The sequence below is a fragment of the Myotis daubentonii genome, chromosome 14 (assembly GCF_963259705.1).
Source record: "Myotis daubentonii chromosome 14, mMyoDau2.1, whole genome shotgun sequence".
Lineage (NCBI taxonomy): Eukaryota > Metazoa > Chordata > Mammalia > Chiroptera > Vespertilionidae > Myotis > Myotis daubentonii.
Genome location: NC_081853.1, coordinates 27576718 through 27602656, shown reverse-complemented (window position 1 = coordinate 27602656; position 25939 = coordinate 27576718). Strand labels below are relative to the sequence as shown.

The 25939-nt window shown below is 49.2% G+C and overlaps 1 protein-coding gene across 4 annotated transcripts in view; it reads left to right on the top strand.

The window, feature by feature from the left end:
- Nucleotides 1-25939, top strand: part of PXYLP1 (2-phosphoxylose phosphatase 1) — a 67035-nt gene that overhangs the window by 24862 nt on the left and 16234 nt on the right. For 3 of the 4 annotated variants that reach the window (XM_059663770.1, XM_059663772.1, XM_059663771.1), the window contains exon 2: nucleotides 15192-15323. In XM_059663770.1, the coding sequence (XP_059519753.1) occupies nucleotides 15245-15323 (79 nt within the window). In that variant the 5' untranslated portion in view covers nucleotides 15192-15244. Of the gene's footprint in view, nucleotides 1-15191; nucleotides 15324-17098; nucleotides 17298-25939 lie in introns of those variants that run through there. The other variant, XM_059663774.1, reaches the window with a different exon arrangement.

Below are 25939 nucleotides of genomic sequence, written 5' to 3'. Positions count from 1 at the left end.
AATTTTGTTGATTCTTTTCTGTGTAGAAGCTCTATAGTTTGATGTAGTTCCACTTGTTTATTTTTGCTTTAAGTGTCAAATATAAAAAATCATTGACATGACCAATGTCAAGGAGCTTACCCCTACGTTTTCTTCTAGGAGTTTTATGGTTTCATGTTTTACGTTCAAGTCTTTAATCCATTTGCAGTTAATTTTTATTTATGGTACAAGATAAGGGTCCAATTTCATTCTTTTGAATGTCCAGTTTTCCCAAAATTATTTATCTGAGAGACTGTCTTTTCTCCATTGTATATTTCTGGCTCCTTTGTCATAAGTTAATTGCGTGTGGTGTGTTGTTGTTTTTAATCTGGGTTCTCTATTCTGTTCCATTGAACTATGTGTCTGTTTTTATGCCAGTGCCATACTGTTTTGATTTTTGCTTTGTAATACAGTTTGAAATCAGGAAGCATGATGCCTCTGGCTTTATTCTTTCTCAACATTGCGTTGGCTATTGTTGTTCCATACAAATTTTAGGATAGTTTTGTTTCTATTACAGTGAAAAATGCCATTGGAATTTTGATAGAATTGCTTTGGTTAGTATGGACATTTAATATTAATTTTTCCAAATCATAAGCAAAGAGCATCTTTCCATTTATTTGTGTCTTTGATTTCTTTCATAAGTGTCATATAGTTTTCAGTGTATAGATCTTCCAACTCTTTAGTTAAATTTATTCCCAAGTATTTTATTCTTTTTGATGCTATTATAAATGGGATTGTTTTCTTTATTTCTTCCTTTTTTCCTTCCTTCCTTTCTTTATTTTAAATACATTTTTATTTATTTCAGAGAGGAAGGGAGAGGGAGAGAGAAATAGAAACATCAATGATGAGAGAGAATCATTGATCAGCTGCCTCCTACACACCTCCTACTAGGGATCAAGCCTGTAACCCAGGCATGTGCCCTGACAGGGAATCGACCCATAACCTCCTGGTTCATAGGTCAATGCTCAACAACTGAGCCATGCTGGCCAGGCATGGGTTTGTTTTCTGAATTTCTCTTCTGATAGTTCATTGTTAGAAATGTGTATAGACATGCAATTGATGTTTGTCTTGTAACTTTACTGAATTTGTTTGTTCTAACAGATTTTGGATTTTTTTTGGTGGAGTCTTTAAAGTTTTCTGTATATAACATGTCATCTGCAAATAGAGACCTTTTTACTTCTTCCATTCTGATTTGGATGCCTTTTATTTTTTTTTTTATCTTGCCTAATTGCTCTGGCTGGTACTTCCAATAATATATATAGGAGGCTAAGTGTCTGTCCATCCATCCAGTAGCTATGATGCGCACTGACCACCAGGGGGCAGATGCTCAACTCAGGAGCTGCCATGACGCACACTGGCCATTTAAAAATAAACAGCACCACAGACCTGGCGCCGACAAACCAATGTTCAGCTTCCCCCAAGTGGGACACAGGCTCCGCCACCACCCTGGAGCGACACCCCCCAAAATCACAGCCAATGGTGCGGAGACCCCATGGAGCAAAATGCTGCCACAGCCCAGCCCGGAAATGGTTGCTGTGGGCGCCAGGTAATGACGTCACATAACAACACCCGGCTTCCTCTCCCTAGCGACTAGCCTCCTTGGAGTTTCTTCAGCCCAGGAACACAACTTGCTTTATAGCCAGGTGTAAACATTTCACACTTTAACCAAATGTCTGTGAAGCGTTTTCTGGTGCCTCATCTCATTTGATCCTCACGGAAGTCCTGGAGTAGGTAGATAGGAGACTTGGTGGAATCCTATTTTCTTTTCATTAGCCAGAAAACAGATTTAGAAAGTTTAGAAACTTGACCCAACTGAAAAGAAGTAAGAAATGGTGGACCTTGAAAATGACTTCAGGTTTTCTCACTGCACAGAATATAGTCAAACACTGCTGCAGTTAAGTATTTTACCCTTTGTTCTCCCTGCGTGATCTACAGTAATAATCTACTTCATGTTGATATTTACTAGTACTGCTGTGTTGCTGCCAATTACCTGAAAGAGAAGTTGAGATGCTTCACTGGGCTGGAAAAAGTTTAGCTAAATCAGAAAGCAGGTCTAATTAAGCAAGTTTATATACATATTAAAGGCTAAGTTGACTCGTCCATACACGATACATATAAAGCTCTTGCTGGCGCCAACTGCACGCGTGTGTTTCAATCTATCATTTTCAATTGTGAATTTAGTTGAAACTTCTCTTATAGATAAAGGGCAAATAGCGATCTTAAAATATTTCTTCTAATTAATTTCCTTTCAATGTGCACGAATCCGTGCACCGGGACTCTAGTGTTGAATAAAAGTGGTGAGAGTGGCCATCCTTGTCTTGTTCCTGATCTTGGAAGAAAAGCTTTCATTTTTTCACCACTGTGTATGATAAGAACCACTGATTTTGAGGCCTGTGTTTCATTACAGCTTTAACCTAAGCTAAATCAGAGTTTTGGAGCTTATAACAGTGTTCTTCCCTGCTTTATTGTAAGGGAGCTGGAGCTAGATAGTAATTTGCATTCCTTCCCAAGCTAAATGTCTGTGGTTCCTATGTGACATCACTCTTTGCTCTCTTTGTTCTACCTATCTTTTCGTAAGTGCAAAGGCAGGGGAAAAGGTTTTAGAAGCTTGATTTGGTATCTGAATCAGAGAATCCTTGGATCTCAGCACATGGAGGGCTCCTAGAGGCCACCCATGTCAGCTCCCCAGAGCACCCCAGCCAGTAGCTGCCCACACTACCTCTTTGGGCAGGAGGGCTCATTCTGTACTGTCACCGATGCTGCCAGCCTCCCACCGAACCATCCAGCCGTTCTCTAAAAGATATTTTAAGGGCATGGAGCTCCTGCCCACGGGCACCATAATTGATCACTGTCCATAGGCAACCCGGAGCCCATGCTGTGTCATGATCAAGCCCTGAAATCGGCTGGCAGGGAGCACAGGGTTTTGTCCAAGCTCTGCAGGTGAGTGTGCTCTCAGCCTGAAAAAGATCGGGCGGAATGCCTTGATCTGTGGCGTGCATGAGTGCTCCCGATCACGTATCCGTCCAGAGCAAAATCCCATTTCTGTGTGGTATTGTTAACATAGGAAATGCAGCTTTCAGAGTGGCCTTGGCAGCCTGGCCTTTCAGGTGTGCCTGGTTCACCTTTCACAGCTGTGATTCTCAGGCCCTGGTAAGTAGGCGCTTTGTTTTTGCCTTTAAAAACGTGGCTCATACCACATGGATATTCATTGTACGCCACTTGTATTTGTAGTTTTACGGCCCTGCCTATTTAATCCCCTTGTGTTTTCCTTGACATTTTGATACAGTTTTCTGGCAAAATGAAAAGAATCAGCCATATTTATAAAGTGGCTTTGTGGTGAGTAAATCCTGCCAACTGCGTGTTCTTCTTTTTTATTGTTGACGTACTCACAGGGTCCTCAGCATATTAAAATAAGAATGTCGGTCTCATATGTAGCTATTTCTAAAACTTAAGAACAAAGCAGCGAAGTTAGATGGAACACAGCTTCTCCCAAAATGTCAAGGGGTTGCGGGTGGAGGGGAACACTGAAGTACATAAAAGTGAAAATCCTGGCTTGATGAATTAGTTATTTCAGTCTGGTCTGGTGCTAAGAAGTGCTCAGCCACCTTGAACCAGAAAAAAACCTCAAAGGAGAGAGTGGTAGGAACGTGTTGTTCACACATGAAGGGAAGAAACGTTAATGTTTCAGAGATCTAAATCTGCAGATTACCTGCCTCCACTCCTTTCTGGAGAGAAATGGTTGGTAAATAATTCATGCTGCACGTTTAAACACATGTAAGATAGGGATCAAAGGCCTTGTTAGTAGGATGTGTATCATCAGTAGGCTGACGGATGCTGCTCTGCCATTTGTCACTGCTGAGTTCTGCCTGAGCAAACCAGTACTGATGTTTCTTAAACATATAATTACTAGAGGCCCAGTGCACGAAATTCATACACTGGGGGGAACGGGGGTGGGGGGCGGGTCTCTCAGCCCAACCTGCACCATCTCCAATCCGGGAGCCCTTGGGGGATGTCCAACTGCTAATCTGGTACCTCTGGCTCCTAACTGCACACCTGCCTGCCTGCCCTAACCACTCTGTCTGCCAGCCTGATCCCCCTAACTACCCTCCCCTGCTGACCTGGTCACCCCTAACTGCCCTCCCCTGCTAGCCTGGTTGCCCCTATTAATTTTTTTTTTAATCTTATCTGCCGGGGTTCAACCCCAGCAGGTCCAGGGGTCCCCAAAGGTGTGGACGGAGTCGGCGAAGAAGAAAGGACACGGAGACAGCGTTCAGTTGATCAGCAGCCTAGCCAGGATCTCTAGCCAGGATCTCCAGCCAAGTTCTGGTCTGGATCTCCAGAGAGGTTCTGCTTTGGATTTCCAGCGAGGTTCTGTAGCCATGTTCCCTCGCTAGGTTCTCCAGCCAGGTTCTGTCCAGGCTCTCCAGTCAGGTTCAGTGTCCAGGTTCCAGTCAGGTTTTCCTGCCAATCTCTGTAGTCAGGTTCAGTCCAGGATCCCTTGCCATGTTCTCCCGCTAGGCTCTGTCTCTAGGCTCCGAGGCCAGTCCCTCTCCAGAATCCTCCGGCATGCTCTCTCCAGCGAAGTTCTTCTGTCTCTAGGCTCCGTGTAGGTTCTGTCTTCTTGATTCTGTTCTAAGTTCTGAGTGTTTCTGTCTTGTTACAACTGTATTTATACCAGTTGATTCAATCCTATCAATCTCTATTACAAAGGTTAGGGCGTTTCTTATCTCCATTCCAGGGAGAAAAGATTATGTAGTTTAAGCATGATTGTTCGTAGTTAAAGGGATTAATTACCCGCCTGGCACTTAGTTGAGGGGTTTTATTCCCTCCCTAACTTCAGGGGAAAATCCCTACCTGGGGATTCAACCTTTCTCAGAGAGGTGACTTTGGTTAAAACACAGCGCCAAGAAGGTGAGCAAACATATTAAGAACCGTATGCCATATATGCCAGGTCCCTTGAAACAGCAAGGATGGACCGGCTCCCGGCACTTATCCCCTTCACACACAATTGTATTTGACTTCCTTATTGGCTTCTCCCTCTCACACAGTTTTTCTCTCTCCTTTATGTAACACTTTTTCCTACTGACTCATCATTTATAAACTTTTCTTTCCTCCTTATTTCCTACTTCTGTTCCATCATCCTTCTTCCCATCTTTCTCCTACCCTCCCTCCCCACATTCCTTCTTGCCTTTATCTTTACCCGTCCCCTCCCTCCCCTTTTCCTTCCTTCCCACCTTAATATTTTTCTTCACTTCCTCCGTCGGACTTGCTTTGCTCCCTCCCCTATTTCTTCCTTCTTCCCATTCTCCTTTTAAGCTCTACCAGCTCCCCTTTAAAACTTTTCTTCCCTCCCTCTTTCTCTCTCATCCTACCTTTCCCATACATTCTTCTCTACTTACTTCCACTGTTTTAATATCTATCTATCTACCTGCCTAATTATTCACTATCCTTTATCTTTTTTCTTTTCTGACTCCTACTTTTAAAATCTGTCCCCAATACACAACTATACTTGATTTTCATTATAGCTCCTACAGTTCACTCATACATCCTCTTTCCTTCTTTAACTCTGCTCTCTGCTGACTCCTTTATAAAGTTCTTCCCTCCCTCCTTCCCTTCTTAAAGCTTCTGTTCGGGGGAGGGGGGGGGCATTAACCCCCAGCCCAGGGCTTAGCCCCGGCCAGGTGTTCGCCACCCCCGCTTCCCCGGCTTCCCCGCCACCGTCCCGCTCCCATTCTGAGGTCCGCGTAGCCCAGGCGCTGCTGCTGCTTCAAAGCAGGAGCACCTCCACCCAGAAGGCCCCGGGCCGTCCACCACACCGTCCCAGATCCGTGGGCGCCTCCCCACCAATGACCCGCGCCGGGGGCCACAGCCCTCCTCCCGTGTCTGGGCGGGGCAGGAGCACCTCACCGGTCGCACCTGCTCCCCCCTCCTCCCCACGGTCACCACCCCCTCCCACGTGCAGCCCTGTGTTTCCTTCCCTTTTCCATTCCTGCATCTTTTTCTTGTTCCTTTTCTGTATTTCTGTTTCTCCTCTCGGCCTGTCTGCGTGCAGGCCTGCCTTCCTCTCCCTCTCCTTTCTTATCCCCCCCTATCCTACCCTATCCTACCCCAGGCCTTGCAGCTGCCTGAGCAGAGGGCAGGGATGCAGCTGATCGGGTCATGACGTGACGCTGTAACGGATAATTTGTGTATTTCTCTGTTATTGGTATAGATGACTGTATGCACTTTGGTCTGAACAGTACTGCGACTGTCATCAGATGGCTGGGTGTGAGCATAAGTTTTTAGAACAATTGTGTGTGTTCTCAAGTCTTCTCCACGTGCGGGTTGTTGCAGACATCCCCTCTTCCCTTGTTCCTAACAGAACTCCCATTCTGTTCAGGTCTCCACCCTCTCTCTCCTGTGAGCCTCGCCGGGAGGTGAATCCCAATGGGTTTCACCCAATTGTTGTGGCCGGTTCCCGGGGCCAGCGATTGGTTTGGGCATGAGCCCATGACCCAGCGCTGGCCCTTAGACGGGAGGGGAAGTCCGCTGGAGAGTTTCTGGAAGGGCTTCCTGCTTCCAGTAGAAACGTGCAGCTTGCCAAGTGTGGCTGTGTGGCCACAGTCATGGTCCTGAGGGTGGCTGGGCATAGGACAAACACAGAGGATGGCAGAGAGCCCAGAGGTGGAAGGAGCCTGGCTTCCCAATGATGCTTTGAGCTGCTGAATTCCCTGATCCTAGAGCTGCTCTCGCTGATAGTGTGGCTCCTGGTGTAAGAATGTTGACCAGTCCCATTGCATTAGCTAGTGTTTCCTGTTACCTGTAGCCAGGCCATCATCATAGATGCATGAATTAAGATTAAAAAAACAACAACAAAAGAACAAAGGTTACCATGCCCAAGTCTCATTCATATCACACCTAAGCGTGCGGTTCAGCCTGGTCAGTGACCAGAGCTCCCTGCCTAGTGCAGTTCATCGTGACTGTGTACAGCATATGCTTTTATTCATCACTACCCGGGAGGGGCCCCGGGAGGGGACCAGTGCTCCTAGTGCGAAGGCCAGTTCTGGTGAGGGTGTTGGTTTGGCTGCTATTAACGGAAGTTGAAATAGCAACTTAAGAAGGTTGTGAGATGGGTTGTTCTCTCTCAAAACAATCTGAGATAGTAGGCAGTCCAGGAAATGGGTGGCCTGCACCACGGGGTCCTCCCTTAGGTTGTCTTCCATGTGCTTCAAGAAAGCTGGCCCAGCCCCACACCAGTGATTCAGAGGATGGGGAGGGGAAGAGGAAGGTCAGAGTGGGATTCTGACCTTCCTCTTCCAGTCACTACTCGTTGGCCAGGACTTGGTCATTTAACGCAACTGGTGATAATCGGAACCGTGAGCCATGGTGTACCCCCGCCCCGCCCCCCGGGTCTTCTCACTACGCGGAAGAATGAGCTCCATGTGCAGATTTATGCAAAAGCGTGGGAAATTCATTACAAGCAGATTCAGACTTCCCGCAAGGAGGAGGCCTAAATAATGGGTGGCCCCCCTTGAAGCCTTGTAGTCTAGGGGTGTATATTTGCTACAAGCCTGCTCTATATCTACCTGTGTCGCCACCTGGTTGATGCCCTTCATTCAGTGGTTCTCAACCTGTGGGTCCCGACCCCTTTCACAGGGGTTGCCTAAGACCATCGGAAAACACATATATAATTACATATTGTTTTTGTGATTAATCACTATGCTTTAATTATGTTCAATTTGTAACAATGAAAAATACATCCTGCATATCAGATATTTGCATGACGATTCATAACAGTAGCAACATTACAGTTATGAAGTAGCAACGAAAATAATGTTATGGTTGGGGGTCACCACAACATGAGGAACTGTATGAAAGGGTCGCGGCATTAGGAAGGTTGAGAACCACTGCCTTAATTGTTCTTAGCAGCGGACCTGAGCTTTCCCTGTTCCTATGCGTCAGTTCACCTTACTGTTGCAGTCCCTCCCTAGTTTCACATGCCTCCCGCTTTGCGTCCGAAAACATTTTGTTTTTCCTGCATGGTTGGTTTCTGCGGTCAGGCTTGCTCAAACCGCCGTGTCTGCCCCTGCCTGGGTTCCATCTGCCTTTGTTTTCCACTGGACCCCTGCCCTGTCTGCCTGGGTGTCAAGCTAACCCTCTCACTAGTTGTAAGGGAGTCTGGGGAATAGGATCTCTGGTGGGGTGGCCCTGTGTCCAGCTAAAGCCTGGAGGCTTCTCTTAGGAAGAAGGAGAGAATAGACTTTGGTGGATAGTGTGCCCTCTACAGTGAAGAGGAATAACGCGACAGAGTGCTGGGCGCCACCCTCTGGTGTGCAGCAAGGGTCTAACCAGCCGTGGGCAAACTACGGCCCGTTCGGCTGTTCTATCCGGCCCGCGGAGCCGAAAGAGCTGAGGGTTCTCTTGCTCTCCCCTCCGCTCCTTCACCAGCAGCAGTGTTAACATGTATTAGTTCACACAAACACTCCATCCATGCTTTTGTTCCGGCCCTCCGGTCCAGTTTAAGAACCCATTGTGGCCCTCGAGTCAAAAAGTTTGCCCACCCCTGTAAGCCATGAGAGCCAGGCTCCCTGCGCCACCTGGAACCTTGGGCTACTTCTGACCTGCCCTGGCCTCTCTTCTGCTCAGTCAGGGGACTTGAACCAAGTGGTGTTTAGAACCTCTCGGAATCTGACTTTGTCCGTCATGGTCCCACCGGCATTCTGTTTCCGAGTGGGGGTAAAGGCAGGGGAAGAAAGGTGAGTATTTCACACGTGGGTGGTGGGCAGTAAAGCCGTAAGAGAAGTCAGTGCTGACTTTTACCGAGCGCGTATTAGGAGCCAGGTACTCTGCTGTGTCCCTTACACATGTTAACCTCCCCGTACGCAACCTATGAGATGGACTCTATGCTTATTCCCATTTTATAGATGGGAAAACTGTGGCTCAGTAAGGGTTGGAGATGGGCTTTAGGCCTAGCCAGCTGACCCCTGCCTGAGCCCATGCGCTATCTGTGTGGTAAGGGAAGGACTGGGACATGGAGTGGGATTTGTGGGGTGTGGCCAGATCATAATGAGCCCTAAAAAGCAGGATCAGAGAGCACTGGGCCTGAATGAGCTCTGGCTGAGCCCCCTCGAGGAAGCCTACCACCCTCTCTGGGCCTGGGTAGGCCTCCTCCCCTCCCCCATCCGGCCTCTCATTGCCCCCGGTTTCATATGGCCTAAGGGACTACTTATATTAACTCGCTATTCCACTGATCAGTCTGTGAGCTTCCTTTTTTTTTTTTTTACATCTTTTTTTTTTAAAAAAAAACACCAACCTTTTAATTTCAAGTGAACACAAAAGCAGAGCAGATCATGTAACACACCTTCAATGTTCACCCAGTGTCAACGGTTGCCAACATTTTGCCGATCTTGTTTCATTAATTCCTCCCTAACCCCCTCCCGATATTTTAAAGCAGTTCCTAGCTCTCCTGTGCTTTTTGCCATAAATACTTTCGTACATTTCAGCTGCGCCCTCTACGATGGCAGAGCCTGTGTTCAGTGTCCTTCTTCCCGTGTCCTCAGCACTTCAGGTGCTGCCCCACACATACTGGCTCTTGGGAAATACGTTCTTTTGAATCGACTGGTTGACTAGATGAACAAATTGCTTCCAACCTTTAGAACGGAGCCTGCGAGTCAGCTGGGATTGGAGTGACTGGAATGTGAGGAACTGCTGGGAGCCCACGGCCTCCTTGGTGCCTATCCCACAGCCTGGGGTTTTCATGAGGCTCTGGACTCTGTCATTCAGCAGACTTTACAGTTGGCTTATTCTTAGCCAGGCAGCTTTGCTCTTGTGGTTAAACCCTACTTTGAGGTGACCTTGGACAGGGAGGATTACTAAGATATAGACTTTACCTTTGCTAAGTTCATATTTATTTCACAATTATAGACTTGGGTTTCGTTTTTTTAAAATTATATAACACTGTATTTACTTAGGCCAAAATGATTGGGACCAAAAATATAAAATAAAAGTACATAATGCATCTAAAGCATTTTCTTTAATACCACCTTTCTATCGTGGTAATGGTATTTTAACAACACAGATGAGAGGAGATAATTGGATGTACATTTTTATTTCAAGCAGTTATGGTCATAGTTCAGACCCTGACTTATGTCCACATCCAAGGGGACCCTGAGACCAGAGTCACTGGGCGTGGCACTTCTAGCTCTTCCACAGTGAGAAGCAGGCCAGGGCGTGGGCTGTGGAAACCTCTGGTGGCAGAAGGGTAGCTTGTACAAATGCCATTGAGGTGTTCCTTTTTCCTCTTGATTCAGAAATTCTATTTACCATAATATAATGGGGGAATGCCTATTAACTAGTACTTTTTTCCCCCCAAAAATTATATTCTAAAAGATTTCCTTTTACTGTTCAAATCTGTTGTAAAGTTGCTTTGCAGTTGCCTGTTTTATTGTTTGCCGTTTCATCGGGAATTCGGAGTGACAATTTTATTTCTGGATTTAAGATATTTTTATCGCGTGGGCTTAGCACATCAGACTAAGGCTGTGCCCTGTCCACATCGGATGACTGGCCACTGTTGTATGTTCAGCCTTGGACACAAAACAGTTGTTTCCACAGAAGTATTTATAGGAATAGGGTTTGGTCGTGATGCCATATTGGGTCTCGAGCACCTTTTGCATGCAAGGCCCTGGGGCCTGAGAGGCGTTGGGGTTAGGAGATGAGGGAGCCATGCTGCGGCAGGTGGCAGTCCCAGCGTCTCCGCCTGCCGAGGGGGCAGTGCATCTTCCCAGGGACTTCATTCTCTGGGCTGCGCCTGAGCAGGCTGTGGTCCCAGAGGTGTGGCTGTCACTTTGCATGACTGGACAGGTCTGACAGAGTGTCCCAGGGGTGTGCATGCAGAACCCCGTGGAAGGAATATGGCCAGAAGGGACCCACAGATCGTGTGGCTTCCTGCATGGCTGCACGAGCCTCCTCGCTAGGGATGGAAAAAGAGAAAGGGGACTATGGAGAGTGAGTGGGGCCAGAGCTTGGGCCAGAGACGGAGAGAAAAGAAGTAAAATAAAAGTACATAATACATCTAAAGCATTTTCTTTAGTACCACCTTTCTATCTTGGTAATGGCATTTTAATGACACAAATGAGAGATAATTGAATGTACATTTTTCTTCCAAGCAGTTATGGTCGTATTTAAAGCCGTAAATTCTGTACACCATTTACAGGAGTTAGGGTTGTAATTGGTAATCTCTTCTTCTTAGGATGGGGCCCAACAGCAGTTGACATGGATGTTCCAGGCAGGAGGACCTGCGGCAGTGTCAGGGCACCACAGCTGAGTCAGCCCGGGGAAGGCTTGCCAGGAACTGGCTGCAAACGTGGCTGCCTGCCCTGACCGTTGGGGCTGGGCCGGGGAGTAGGGACGTGGCCAGTGGCCAGGGTTTGGAAGAGGAACCGCCTGGGACAGAAGCAGCAGCTCAGGGGAAAGGGCCGATCTTTGTGTGTTGGTGATGGTACCGAGTCCCTGGGTCCCTGTGATTCCTCCAGCGCTGGGGAGTCCAGCACCGCACAGCGACTCCGTGCCACGGGTCTGCGAGTGACGACAGCTGCTCCTCACCACCCTCCTGCTTCTTTATGCCCTAACCCCCTTCTTTTTTAAAGAGCAGATCCTAGAGCCTGAGAAGTGAAGTCAGTCCACTGTGAGGAGGGCACCCAGAAACCCAGTGGCCGAGCCGGGAATGCTCACAGATCTGCCAGTCCCCTTTCCGCACGTCAAGGGCTCCTGAGAGTCTCTTGCACCGAGGAATTGTTCCCCGTGAAGACACACCCCAGGGCAGAACCGCGTCCCCGGTTTCCACGTTGGGCGTGAACAAGGGTAGGGTGCACGCGCGCGCACACACACACACACACACACACACACACACTGGATGGCGTCCTAGTTCCAGATGCAAACACAAATATCTTCCAGTCCCTGTGAATTTTGGATTATGTCATCATTATAGTCATTTTTTAAAAATTAAGAACAAAGCATGGCCTTCCTCTCCTAGTTACCTCAGGAACTAGGCTCCAGAGTAAAGCATGTGCTCATCACTCCCAGGGCTGTGTTTATCACACCACGCTGGTCCCTCGCACAAGCGGAGGCAGCGAGACTCTGACCATTACCTGGCATTTGGCAGCTGCCAAGGGAGAGCCAGAAGGGGAGTGGGGCGCAGAAACCCAGACGGTGTCGAGGGGAGGGGGGCTGCTCCCAGATCGAGGCCTGTGTCATGAAGTGCACAGCATCAGCTACGCAGAGATGTCAGTAGCCTGAAAACTAAAAGCAGTGAGGCAGTCACGTGATCCCAGCCATCTGGTTAACCCAGCACGTCCTCAGTATTTTAAGTCTAGAACTAAATATAGCCCTTTTTTTCCAAAGAGCGCTCAGCGTATTGAAGAATGCAGACAAGATGGAGCTTTGTAAATGACGCCTGCAGATGAGGATGTGAGGACTAGACCCTGGCTTAGAAATTCCTAATGCCCTAACTGGTTTGGCTCAGTGGATAGAGCGTCAGCCTGTGGACTAAAGGGTCCCGGGTTTGATTCCAGTCAAGGGCACATGCCTAGGTTGCAGGCTCGACCTCCAGTCGGGAGTGTGCAGAAGGCAGCCAATTAATGATTCTCTCTCATCATTGATGTTTCTATCTCTCTCTCCCCCTCTCCCTTCCTCTCTGAAATCAATTTAAAAAAAAGAAAAAGAAGAAATTCTTAGTAAAGGCGCTAGGCATTTCCTCTTTATTGTATCAGTTTCTTTGTTTTATATCAAGCTCCTAGAATGTAATGTCTTAAAACAGCAACCATTACATTTGCTTGTGCTGTGTGGGTTGGCCACATGGTTCTTTTAGTCTGGGCTGACCCTCCTGACAGCCATCTGCTGGTGGCGTGGCTGGGCTGGATGCTCGGGGATGGCCTCGCTCACGTGTGTGGTGATTGGCAGGCTGGTTGTTTGCAGCCCTGCCTGCACCTGGTCTGTCATCCGCCAGCTGCTAGTCCGGTATCGTCACATGGTGGTCTTAGAGTTCCAAAAGCAGCAAAGGAGGACAAGCCCCAATACATTAGGACTTTCCAAGCCTCTGCTTGTCGCTCACTAGCTGTTGTCCCATTGGCCAAGGCTTAGCGTCCATGTGGAAGGAGACTACACAAGGCCATTGATCCAGAAAGGCACGAACAAATTGGGGGTCATCACGGCAACGAACCCACCATGCTATCAGCCTGGGATGTTCCTCAGCAAGTAGCACCGTTTCCACCTAATGCCCACGTGAGGACAACTCTGACCATCTTGCGGTTCATCCTCGTATGCAAAGGCCGTGTCTGCTAAAACCGAAGGGCGCAGGCTTCGGCGTCCTAGTAGCCGCAGCTGCCAGTAAGTGTGATGGGAAAACCCCCCGAGAGACTGGAGGCAGGAAGTGGTTGAGGGCCAGACGTGGCCCAGCACCAGAAGGAAGGCCCTGACCTCCCACGCCCAAGTGCAGAGCCACCAAGAGGCAGGTCTGCTCTCTGAGGTGCCGAAGCAAGAGACACCACCGGGCAAGGAGGGGAGTGTCCCAGGAAGAGGTGCAGACGTCTTGGGACGCTAGGCACTGGCCCTTAGTGGGCGGCAGTAACTAAGGGGCCAGCAGCAGTGTTCCTTTGAAGGTGCAAAGTTGGGGTCTGTTTGTTAACAGAAATGCTGGTTGTCAGATGTCCACATGTGAGGTACATGTGTATTCACGTCAATCTTTTAGCAGATGTTCTCTGACATAAGCCTGACAGGAGTGGTTCTCAGACTCCTTTGCAGGGCCCTGGTGGGGTTGGGGATGGGGACCAGGGGATTCCAGGGCTCTGGCTGCTGCTTCATGCCCTGCAAATAGGCTTTAAAAACAAAACAAAATTAAATTAAAGAAACTTTACTGAGCTAGAATCCACACAGCGTACAAGTCACTTAGTGTGCAGTTTAGTGGTTTTTCGTATATTCACAAAGTGGTGCCACACTCACCACGTCAGCAGGTGAGCTTTTATCTGATCGTGTCTGTCTGGGCTCTGAAAGAGATTGTGTTTGAAGGTGGAAAAGATTCTGCTGATAAAATCCAGTTGGAAATGACTGTTTTAATTTTATTCTAGTTGAAGACCCTTTTCTTAAAAATGTGATTTTCGAGTTCTACTTCAAATGCAAATGAGACCAGGAAATAAACTTGGTATCTAAGAGTGATGGGGAAAACCCTATAGGGAACATTCACGTTTTCTTTCCTTCACAGCAGGGTCATGTAGGGCCTTCTGCAACATTTTTTTAGAGCCCTTGTGCACAGCTCTGAGGTGGGTGGGGCTGCAGGAAGACCTGTAGATGCAGCTGAAATAGCTCAATGGTCAAGTGGGGGGGGGGGGGGAGGTCTCTAATTAGCAGAAAGGGCTGCTTGTAGAAACAAGTCCTCAGGTACACCCCACCTGCCCCAAAATTCACACTGTGGCATACATCGCAGTGATTGGTGTTCAGGTTAATGTTAAAAATAAAGAAGACCAGAGTCATCTTAGCAAAGCGTTCATCAAAAAAAAGAGGCAGCCCTAGCTGGTTTGGCTCAGTGGATAGAGCGTTAGCCTGGGAACTGAAGGGTCCCGGGTTCGATTCCAGTCAAGGGTATATGCCTGAGTTGTGGGCTCAAGCCCCTGTAGGGGTTGTGCAGGAGGCAGCCAATCAATGATTCTCTCTCATCATTGATATCTCTCTCTCTCCCTCTCCCTTCCTCTCTGAAATCAACAAAAATATATTTTAAAAAAGAGCATAAGACTGGAAGCTAGGGTAGTTGAGAGAGAGAGAGAGAGAGGCAGACAGACAGACAGACAGTAGTTGGGGCTCAGAACGGGGTGTGAGCTGGTCCCGGAAACACTGTCTGGCACACTGTACTAGTAAGTGCTCAATAAACTTCCTTTACCTTCTTTGGAAAGGTCACGCTGTAAAGTATCTCATTCCCTGTTGATATCAGATAAACGAGCCATTCACGAACTGGTTTCCTCTTATTAATCTGGCAGACCCATTCTTGGCGGCCTCCTTTGGGGGCAGAGACCGAACCCAAAGCTCCCCATCGTTCTCCCGCTAGGACTCACGTCTGCCCGCCGGAGGCCTGGGCTAATTGGATTATTTTCATCAGTTGCCAAACTCCAGCTCAGAACACATGCTTATTGCCTCTGCTTTGTTCACAGGGCATGTTCCCGATTTGAGGTGAAACCATGAGGAGGAGACAGAACAAATAATAATGCTTTTCCGCAATCGCTTCTTGCTGCTGCTGGCGCTCGCTGCGCTGCTGGCCCTCCTGAGCCTCAGCCTGCAGTTCTGTGAGTATCCGGCAGGGGAAGGGGGTCTCACTCTGAAACACAGGGCCCTCCAGGTGAGCACGTGGGCCCAAAGCCCCTGTCGTCCAAGTGGACAATAGGGTTGAAAACAACCGAGTCTCTTTATTACTGGAGCTAATGGCGGATGGCTGGGAGCAGGAATCCTAAACCCCTGAATTGTTCCGGCATCTTTCTTGGCCGAGGGACAAGAGCGCTCACTAGGCCTTGTGGCCCATTTTTGGCTTCTGCACAGATTCCTAAACTGCCTGGTTATTCCCGGATCCTTAGCTTCCCGGAGACACCGAGTGGCCCAGCTTGTTTTCTCGTCATGCCAAGCCACTCCGAGCTGAGGTATTTGACCTTCTGGCTGGTTCTTGGCGGGTTGGTGTCTATTTTATGTTCAGTGGGCAGTGGGTGGGAGTTGTTGGGGAGGGTGGGGGCATTAGGTATGAAACTCAGCCCCCTGGGCAGCAGGGAAATGGCGTGTGGCGAGGCGAGAGCTCGGCCGGTGAAGCCAGGCCCCAGACCTCCCTGCCCAGCACTTTGCCCTCCACCGGGACAGGCTGGGCCCCGATCCGTGCACCGTCCGCAAACACAGATCCGGCCCTACAACCCTTGGTTGTAACCTTTCACCGATGGCCCATGGTGTCGGAGGCCCTTCGCCATCCTGTGGCCTCTCTCACCTTGGACTTGATGACACAGCCTTGCCCAGTTGCTTGGCATTCTCTCCATATCCAGCCTGTTCTGTGCCCGGATCCCGCCGGCCCCTCTGCTTGGAGTGCTCGCCTCCTCACCTCCCTACCTTCCCCCGCCTCCCCCTTCACTCAGCCCTTTTCGCCTCCAGGAACCTTCCAGGGCCCCAAGCCAAGTCTGGTGCTTCTTTGATGTACATCGTCCTGACTCTGTTTCCTTCTTGCACTAACCGTGCGCTGTCATCATTTTCAGTTCTTGTATCTTTTCCTCCTACGCGACTGTCTGCTCTCTGAGCGAGGGGTCCACACCTTGTTTCTCTCGGTACCCGAGGAACTGCACTGCCCACCACACAGTAGGTGTTTCATGCTGTTTGTTAGGTGAATGAATGAATCTCCGCCTGCTCTGAAAAGCAGGCTGACCCTGCTTCCCTCTCCCCGTCCGCGACATGCTGGGAATGGTGTTCCTGTTGTCGCTTGCCTTCCCGCCATTCACTTCCTCACCCTCATGGACGGGAGACAAGTGGTTGGCACCCATCACCGCCGAGGATGGCTCTGTGAAAAGGTGGCGTTTCTGCCGCAGTTTGAAGGATGGAAAACGAGCAGGTGGCTTGGAGAGTGGGGTGTTCCACGAACGTGGGAAAGATTGGCATTTGGAAAAAGTGGTGTGAAGAGAGGAGGCTTTGAGCAAGTTTCCCTGATTCACCTCCAGTTTGTGGCCGACTCCATGCACCCATCGGGTACATATGACAGCCTATCTCTAACCGTAGAAAGAATTAAAGGACTCATTTATCCGTCCAGAATAGGAAAAGCCTTCAAGATTAGGCGCACGGAGGAAGTTTAAAGATATTCCAGATGGTTAACGAACCATAAAGTAGGAATCCTTTCCAAAAAGTGTGCTAGGACTCTCGGTTGTTTAATTGTGTGTAACTTTTCATCAAAAATTTTCCATCCTTGGGTTGCAGAGGTGGGAGGTTCCAATCGGCCTGGATTTTTATTCTGAAAAGCTGCCGGGATCTGGGACGTGAATGGGGGTTACTTGTGTTGGCTGCGTTGCTTTTGCATGAGGTGGTGCCCACGTCACTGAATTGGCCTGTGTGTTTTGCTTATATAACTCTTGTGAAAGTCCCTTCTGTTTGAGGAGAGCCAATTTTCAGCCATACTTTCTGAAAGGAAAATTTTTCAGGGTAAATTAGCCTGCGTGAGTCTGAGCTCTCTCCTTCTTGGACGCGTTGCCGTTCGGACAGCTATTGAGATATGGATGCTCTGACTGCTCTTCTGCTTCTAGGTAACATGTAATTTTGGCATTTACCCACGTCTGTGGCAATGGAGTGTAATAGCTTTATTTAATTGCTTGGTTGTTTGCTAGTTTTTATGGTGTTAGAAACTTCACTAATTTATGATACGAAGATAGATGCCTGAGTACCACTTACGTTTTTATTCCTACCCTGAAATACAGAGACTTTTTCTTCACCGTTTCTTTTGACTAATTTTTGAATATCAAATTAACACAATTATTTTAAGGAATATGGTTGAGGCAATCAGATATAACTTGGTTTTCTGATGCTTTAAGTAAACAGTACAGTTTTACTTCTGCAAATGATTGTGTATTTTCTTTTGTCCTGTTGGTAATTTTCTTTTTCTGATGTTTTGAACATCAGAAAGTTATGACACAGGTTACAGTTTTAAAAATCGGGTTTTTCAAATAAGCATTTTTCTCTCCCTTGATACAGAAAGTGTGTCTGTGAACTCACATATATTTATTAAGTGCTTATGTATGTTGGGCATTTCTCTAAATGTCAGGAGTAGAGGTGGTAGAGAAAGGATAAAAAAGGTTAAGATGCAGTTCATAGTTTCTCAAAATGCATTTATTTTAAGTGGTACTAACATCTTGCTATATGCTAATTGCCTTTAATGAAAATCATTCCGTTTGTATTTTCAAGTCCTTGATGTTTTTGAGTTTTGAAGTAGAGACATTCTGAAGTTCCTGATTTTTAAATTGTAGAAGGGAGCAACTAGGCATGAATATCTTTATTATTCCGGTTAAAATGAGCACAAGCGGGGAAAGTAACACCGCAGATTGAGGGACTCCTTGAGCACAACAGGGAAAGGCCGTCGCGCTGTGAGGACTCGTGAACGATTCGTCGTTTTTCCTTTTTCTGCTCATGTGTAATCGTCCATTTTCCTGCTTCGCGCAGCCTTTCCTGGGCGCTCGTTTCATGCTCATGTCACTGTTCCAACCCGCATTCCCCAATGGCAGCGGCCCAGGAGCAGGCAGGCTCTGGAGTCAGCGCCCTGGCTTTGAAGGGTGCTCTGCCTCTCAGCAGCGTGTGCCCTGGGGCCGTGCCCTGGGGCCAGCTTGACCTCCTGGAGCCTCTGTTTCTCCTGTAAAATGGAATTGGTCGTTGTTGTCATGGTTGTTGCTTTGCCGTGTTGGTGTGAGAACAGAGAGCTTGTGGGAACCCCCTTGGCTCCGGAAGCCTAATCAGCGTAAACCTTTTCAGCAGCAGTGCCGATCCCACGTCCTCAGAAACCAGGGCTGGTGCAGCTTCAGAGGCTGCAGCGGCTTGTGTTACTCTAGCTGAGTGAGTGTGCGTGCGTGCGTGCGTGCGTGTGTGTGTGCATGCGTGTGTGTGTGTGTGTGTGTAATACATCATACATTTATTTGTTTTTTATCAGAGTTCATTGGCTGTGGTAGGAGTTCATCTAAATTGGCACGTGGCACCTCTATCTGGGGTCACCTTCCTCAGCCCAATTGACCAGAGCAGGTTCCAAGGAGAATCCGATCCCCAGGTAATCGCCCTGCAGAAGTAAAGCCAGGGTTGTGTGCAATAGGGAAGAGCCCTTCCTGCAGGAGGAGTCGGGCCTGTTCTGCGTGGCCAGGGAGACACATCTCAGTCAAGCGTCCGCGGAGGTGGAGCGGGTGGTGTGCCACTCTGGAGCGCCACTCTCTGAAGAGTAGACTGGTAGGCAGCTCATTGCACCTGATCCCATCTGAAGTCACTTCAGACTCAGGTTTTGCGACTTGTGTGTTCCTTGTCGATCCCGGGTCATGAGCATGCACAGCTCTGTCCTTCAGCGGAGCTTCCCTGAGTTTGCAGTTTGCGAGGCCCTGGGCTGGGAGGTTAATCTCTCCCCGGCTGCAGAAGCTCTCTGTCTAGTGGAGAGTCAGGAGCAGGTGCCTGGGACACAGTGCGCAATGTGCTAGGACCTGTCAGAGGCGGCAGCATGAGAAAGAACATGGACTCTGACACCAGACTGCCTCGATCGAATCCCTGTCCTCCACTTGCCAGCTGTGTGGCACCTTATTTCCCTTCTCTGTGCCTCAGTTTCCTCATCTGTAAAATGGGGATAGTGAGAGTTCCTATTTCATAAGGTCGGCAAAGGATTAAGTAAACTGATATTTATACAACACTCAGAATAGTGCCTGACACAGTAATCACTGTATGCGTGTTTGTTAAATAAAATGAAATAGAGAATTTATGGCAGGGTGACATGGGAGAGTAGAGGACAAGAAACTGACCTTGGAGGTCAGAGAAGACTCTCAGAAGGGGCTCATCTGAGCTTCATCCTTGAGAGATGAGTAGGAGTTGGCCAAGGAGGAAGCTGGGATGGGCATTCCTGGCTGATGGAGATGGGAATGCAAAGGCAGAGCAAGAGAAGCTGAGGCTCGTCACCTGTGTGAAGCTGTGAAAGTGGACACAGGCCAGGGCACCGCCACCATCACATTATATCTTGCAGGTGCGGGGAGCCACGGAAGCAGGGAAGACACCGTCAGATTTGTGTCTTGGAAAGACCCCAGTTCGGTATAGCGTTTGCCAACGTGTGGTCTCCTGATCAGAGGGGCCCAGGAGCTTGTAGAATGCGTGTTCCAAAAGCAAAAAGAGAGAGCACCTTCTGGACCCCTCGCTGCCGACTCACAGTCTTGGTATGAGTGGGACCCAGAATCTGCATTCATAACAGGCCCCCGGGGTGAGTCTAGTGAACACAATTTTAGGTGCTACCTGTTCAGAGGCTGGTGAGTGGGCAATGCTGGAGGCAACCCGGGGCACGTAGGAGTTTGGCTTGGGTAGTTCAATAGATGCTTCCTTCACCCATGCATTCGCTCACATAAATGCCTCATGTCCATATGGGATACATGTGCTGAAGGCTGAAGGAAACGCCCCGGACATAGGCTAGGAGGTCAGCCATGCAGGGCTGATGGCTCTCTGGAGCTGGGCGAGGAGGCCCAGGGAGAGCATTTGGAGCAAGAGGAGAGGCAGGATAAGGTGCCGACAACTGGAGGAGCTGGGGCACCGGAGGTGCTGAAGGCCCACGTGGGTGGGGTGTGAATGGTGTGGTGTCCTGCCAGTGGGTGATTTCAGGGGCTGAGCCCAGGAGCCCCTGTCCGGAGCCCCTATTTGGGGACTTGGTATCCTCTTGGGGAGACCAGGTCTCCCAGGAGCATGTGGAAGCCACTCCAGACCGACAGCCTGTAGGTTTGTTTTTGTTTGGCTCAACCGTGTTTTCACATTTTAAAATTTATTTACCGATGTTTTAAAGCTAGGCAATTTCACATAAACCTCCAACCCCTCCTTTAAAAACCAGACTGCCCAGCAAGCCAAGACCCACAGTCCCTGAGCAGCTGGGTGGGGCCGCCCTTTCGGGAGTGCGAGCTCTCTCTTTCTCCACATTCCCACCCTCCCAGCCTCCTCAGCTCAGCTCTGGGGTTTGTGCCTGGTGGTGCAGATCGAGGGAAAAGAGGAAATCTGGGCAGATGGAGGCAGAGAGGCCGTGAAGGAGACAGAACAGCAGCTGAGGGGTGGGGCCCTGAGCCAAGGGAGGCAGGTAACTACCCCAAGTTCTCAGGTGGGCAGCTGAGGAGCCCAGCTCACCCAGCTCTGTGTGTGGGGGTGTGTATGTGGGATGTGAGTGTGCGAATGATTTGTGTGTGCTGAGTCTCAGTTGTATATGTGTATGTGTATATGTGTGTGTGTGATGTGTGGTGGTGTGGGAGTGGGTGGTATGTGTGTTGGGGTGGTGTATGTGTGGTGTGAATGATGTGTGTGTGGTGAGTCTGAGTTGTGTGTGTGCATGTGGTGTGTGGGCATGTGTGTGTGGTGTGTGCATGTGGTGTGTGTGTGCATGTGTGGTATGTGTGCATGTGTGGTATGTGTGTGCATGTGGGGGTATGTGCATGTGGTTTGTGTGTGTGCATGTGGGGTGTGTTGGGGGTGCATGTGGGGTATGTGTGTGCATGTCATGGGTGTATGCATGTGGGGGGTACATGTGGGGGGGTGCATGTGGTTTGTGTGTGTGTATGTGTGGTGTGTGCATGTGGTTTGTGTGTGCATGTGTGGTGTGTGTGTGCATGTGGGGATGTGTGCATGTGGTTTGTGTGTGTGAATGTGGGGTGTGTGGGGTGTGCATGTGGGGTATGTGTGTGCATGTCATGGGTGTGTGCATGTGGGGTGTGGGGGGTATGCATGTGTGGTATGTGTGCGTGTGTGGTATGTGTGTGCATGTGTGGTATGTGTGCATGTGTGGTATGTGTGTGCATGTGGGGGTATGTGCATGTGGTTTGTGCGTGTGCATGTGGGGTGTGTTGGGGGTGCATGTGGGGTATGTGTGTGCATGTCATGGGTGTGTGCATGTGGGGTGTGGGGGGTATGCATGTGGGGTATGTGTGTGCATGTCGTGGGTGTGTGCATGTGGGGTGTGTGTGGGGTATGCATGTGGGGTATGTGTGTGCATGTCGTGGGTGTGTGCATGTGGGGTGTGTGTGGGGTATGCATGTGGGGTATGTGTGTGCATGTCATGGGTGTGTGCATGTGGGGTGTGTGGGGGTATGCATGTGGGGTATGTGTGTGCATGTCATGGGTGTGTGCATGTGGGGTATGTGTGTGCATGTCGTGGGTGTGTGCATGTGGGGTGTGTGTGGGGTATGCATGTGGGGTATGTGTGTGCATGTCATGGGTGTGTGCATGTGGGGTGTGTGGGGTGTGTGGGGGTATGCATGTGGGGTATGTGTGTGCATGTGGGGATGTGTGCATGTGGTTTGTGTGTGTGAATGTGGGGTGTGTGGGGTGTGCATGTGGGGTATGTGTGTGCATGTCATGGGTGTGTGCATGTGGGGTGTGGGGGGTGTGCATGTGGGGTATGTGTGTGCATGCCGTGGGTGTGTGCATGTGGGGTGTGGGGGTATGCGTGTGGGGTATGTGTGTGCATGCCGTGGGAGTGTGCATGTGGGGTGTGGGGGGTATGCGTGTGGGGTATGTGTGTGCATGCCGTGGGTGTGTGCGTGTGGGGTGTGGGGGGTGTGCGTGTGGGGTGTGTGTGGGGGGTATGCGTGTGGGGTATGTGTGTGCATGTCGTGGGTGTGTGCATGTGGGGTGTGTGGGGGTGTGCGTGTGGGGTATGTGTGTGCATGCCGTGGGAGTGTGCGTGTGGGGTATGTGTGTGCATGCCGTGGGAGTGTGCGTGTGGGGTGTGGGGGGTGTGCGTGTGGGGTATGTGTGTGCATGCCGTGGGAGTGTGCGTGTGGGGTGTGTGGGGGGTGTGCATGCCGTGGGTGTGTGCATGCCGTGGGAGTGTGCGTGTGGGCTGTGTGTGTGTTCTGTAGTCCCCCAGCACCTTCTTCCCTGCAGAGCCATCATTTTCCTGTGTCTTCCAGCCCCCACATCCCCGCCTTAGGCTGCTTTGCATCTGCCATATGCTCGGGAGGCGGACCGCCATGCTTGGTAGAACAGCGCAGAAATAGAAGAAAATGGCCTCTGAGTAGGAAAGCCGGGGTCCCTGCAGGGACACACACCACGCCCGGTCCTTCAGACGCTGGCTGCTTCAGCCTCCGTTGCTCTGTAAGGTCGCTCTCCTTAGCGTTTGCAGCTCCAACTACTTGTGGGCGTCCCTGAAGGTCCGAGGCATGTGGTGGAGGCACCAATTCCGGTGACAATAGCCGAGACTGAGCTCAGTTGCTGACCAGGCCAGGTCCCGCCGTCCAGCCGGGGGCTTTGTCCTTCTTTCCTCTGTGTCAGGTGTATATTTTATGCAGAAAAACATATGCGCCAGGGGTATGTGCAAACTTGGGGATTCATGAATATTGCTACGTTTTGGTGGCAAAGGTTTGGGGGTGCGACCCTCAGAACACCAAGGGTGGTATGTTCTGTCTCCTCTATTTTCAAAGCTATAATAAGGTGCTTCCCGGGTTTTATTTTGGTGAGTTCGATTTGAATAGAATGGGGAATGAATAATGAGGACTGGCATTTTTAACTGAAGAGTTCTGTCATATCCCCATAGCGTCATCATCACTAACATATTTTATTTAGTATTTTTAAAATGAACTTGGATCCTTTTCTTGCAGGTTTATTTTCCGACTAATTTCTGAGTTTCCTCTGAACGCTTCATGTGCAGCTACCACATAGAGTTAAGTGTCTGGGGTTGAAGAAAATTCTGTAGATTAGCGACAAAATTAATTCTGACGAGTCAACTTTCATCACAACATTTTAAGCTCATGTACTTACACTGGAGGGGGCGGGAACATCATGTAGCAGGGCCTTCGGACACATGTTTGTGGGTCATTGCTCATTTTCTTCCTAGGTGGCCTCCCTCCCTCCCTCCTTCCTTCCTCCAATTCTTTCTTTCTTTCTTTCTTTCTTTCTTTCTTTCTTTCTTTCTTTCTTTCTTTCTTTCTTTCTTTCTTTCTTTCCTTCCTTCCTTCCTTCCTTCCTTCCTTCCTTCCTTCCTTCCTTCCTTCCTTCCTTCCTTTCTTTCCTTTTCTTTCATTTCTTTCTTTCTTGATTCTGATCTTAGAGAATTTCTGCTAAGAACAGGTGTTCATTGCGGCCTTGCTTATAAAAGGGAGAAGGGGGAAGGCAACCAGTGTCCAATAATAAACACTCCTGCATCCTTTACTCTGCGATTACATAGACCTGTCTCCATCAACTTGCAAGCTTGTCATAAAATATTAACTTTTACGTGGGAACACCTGTGCGTGTTGTGTGTGCACGGGTGGTCAGCAGCATTGAGAAGAAGGGATCTCCCATCTAGAGGAGCTAAACTAATAACACTAGAGAGTGTTAGTGAAAGGGGAGTGTTTGCGGATCGCCAGGCTGTATGAAGAGAGCCAGCTTAGGAGAGAACGCTCCAGACGTGTTTTTATATGGCGGTAACCCCCGAGGGGGCGAGCCAGGCACACGGGGAGCCGCCCAGGTGGAGCTGCCTCACTGCGTGCACTGACCAGCTCGGGACCTCACTCCCTGCTGTCTTGGCCATAGAGCTCCTGTTCCAAGCTGATGGCATTTTTAACAGAGAGAGAGAGAGAGAAAGTCCGTATAGAGTGCAGCAAGCGGTCACCAGAGTGAACCCCTGTGGTCTTGACAGCAGCCCTCCCTTTCCCCCCCCCGTGTCCCCCCCTTGAGGACAGGGCAGTGTGTGAAGCTGATAAGGAATGAGGGCTTGAGGGCAGACTCTTTTATTTTTTTACATTTCATTTCTATTGGTTTCTGGTGTACAGCTTAGTGGTTAGGTAATCATATACTTTACGTAGTGCTTCTTTTGATATTTCCGGCACCCCAACCGGCACCGTACATAGTTATTGTAATAGGTATTGTAATAGTTATTGTAATAGTTATTGTAATGGGTATTGTAATAGCTTATTAACTGTATTTCCTGCGTTGCTTACTTCCCCGTGACTGTTTTGTAACTACCCATTTGTGCTTCTTAGTCCCTTCACCTCTTTCACCCAGCGCCCCAACCCCCCTCCCCTCTGGCAACCACCAGTTCTCTGTATCTATGAACCTGCTTCTATTTTGTTCATCAGTTTATTCTGTTCTTTAGATTCCACCTATGAGTGAAATCATACAGTGTTTGTCTTTCTCTGGCTGACTTATTTCACTTAGCATAATGCCCTCTAGGTCCATCCATGCTGTCACAAATGGTAAGATTTAATATTTTTATGGCTGAGTAATATTCCATATATGTATATGGTACATATATACCACAGTTGTTTTTTTTAATCCACGAGGGCAGAATCTGAATCCTGAATAAGAGGGTAAAGTCAGGTGTGCACACAGAGAGCTTGGTCCTTAGCCTGAGTCCACAGCTGTCCATATTGTCTCGTGTGGTTTCAGGGGTCCCATGAACCCCCAGAAATCAAAATCAAAAGTTTGCATATATGGTCCTTTTTCAAGGGTGAGGATCAGTAGCTTTTATGAGACTCTCAAAGGTGAGGCAGAGGGGATCTAGGCCCTGAGATGGTTAAGGAGGCTGACATTCTTTCCACAGTTATTTGGGGAGGGGGGTGGGGTCCTGTCCTGGAATCTCTGTGATGCTGGTTTCTGTCATGATTTGGAGACCATCATGTAACCCAGAGGACCCCATTAGGTCGAGGCCAGTTGTCAGTGGCCCCCGCAGAGGCTGCACATGGCTCGGGCGCAGGCCGCGGCGGGCTCTGCCCTGCACTCTGGCGGTCCCGTGGGTCTCAGTGGCAGATGTCTGGAGATAAGAGCTTGGGGACCGCCTAGGGCAGGAGCTGAGCCCCCAACCCCGGGAGTCACCCCTGTTGTGATTTCCTGGCTCTCATCACTGGCACCCAAAGCACTGACTGGATTCTGACAGTGGCTCCCCAGGAGGCAACACGAGTGAGAAACAGGGAATGATGAGGAATGAGGGTAACAAGAAAAGGCTGGTCTTCTGTCGTGGCCCAAAGTGGGTGGGTCACAGTGGGAACCGTGGATTCCCCCGCTCCATCTCGTCTGTGTAAAAGCAAGTGTCTCAGCGTGTACAGATGGGGATTTGATTTTCACATCTTACCTGTAAACCCGATTCCCACCCAGGCCTTTCAAAACAAATAACCGAAGGCAGATAACAAAGCTGTGGGCGCCGGTGTTGTGGTTCTGGTTGATACTTGAGAATTACACGCAGACATTTTTATATTCAGGGCACGGTACAGAC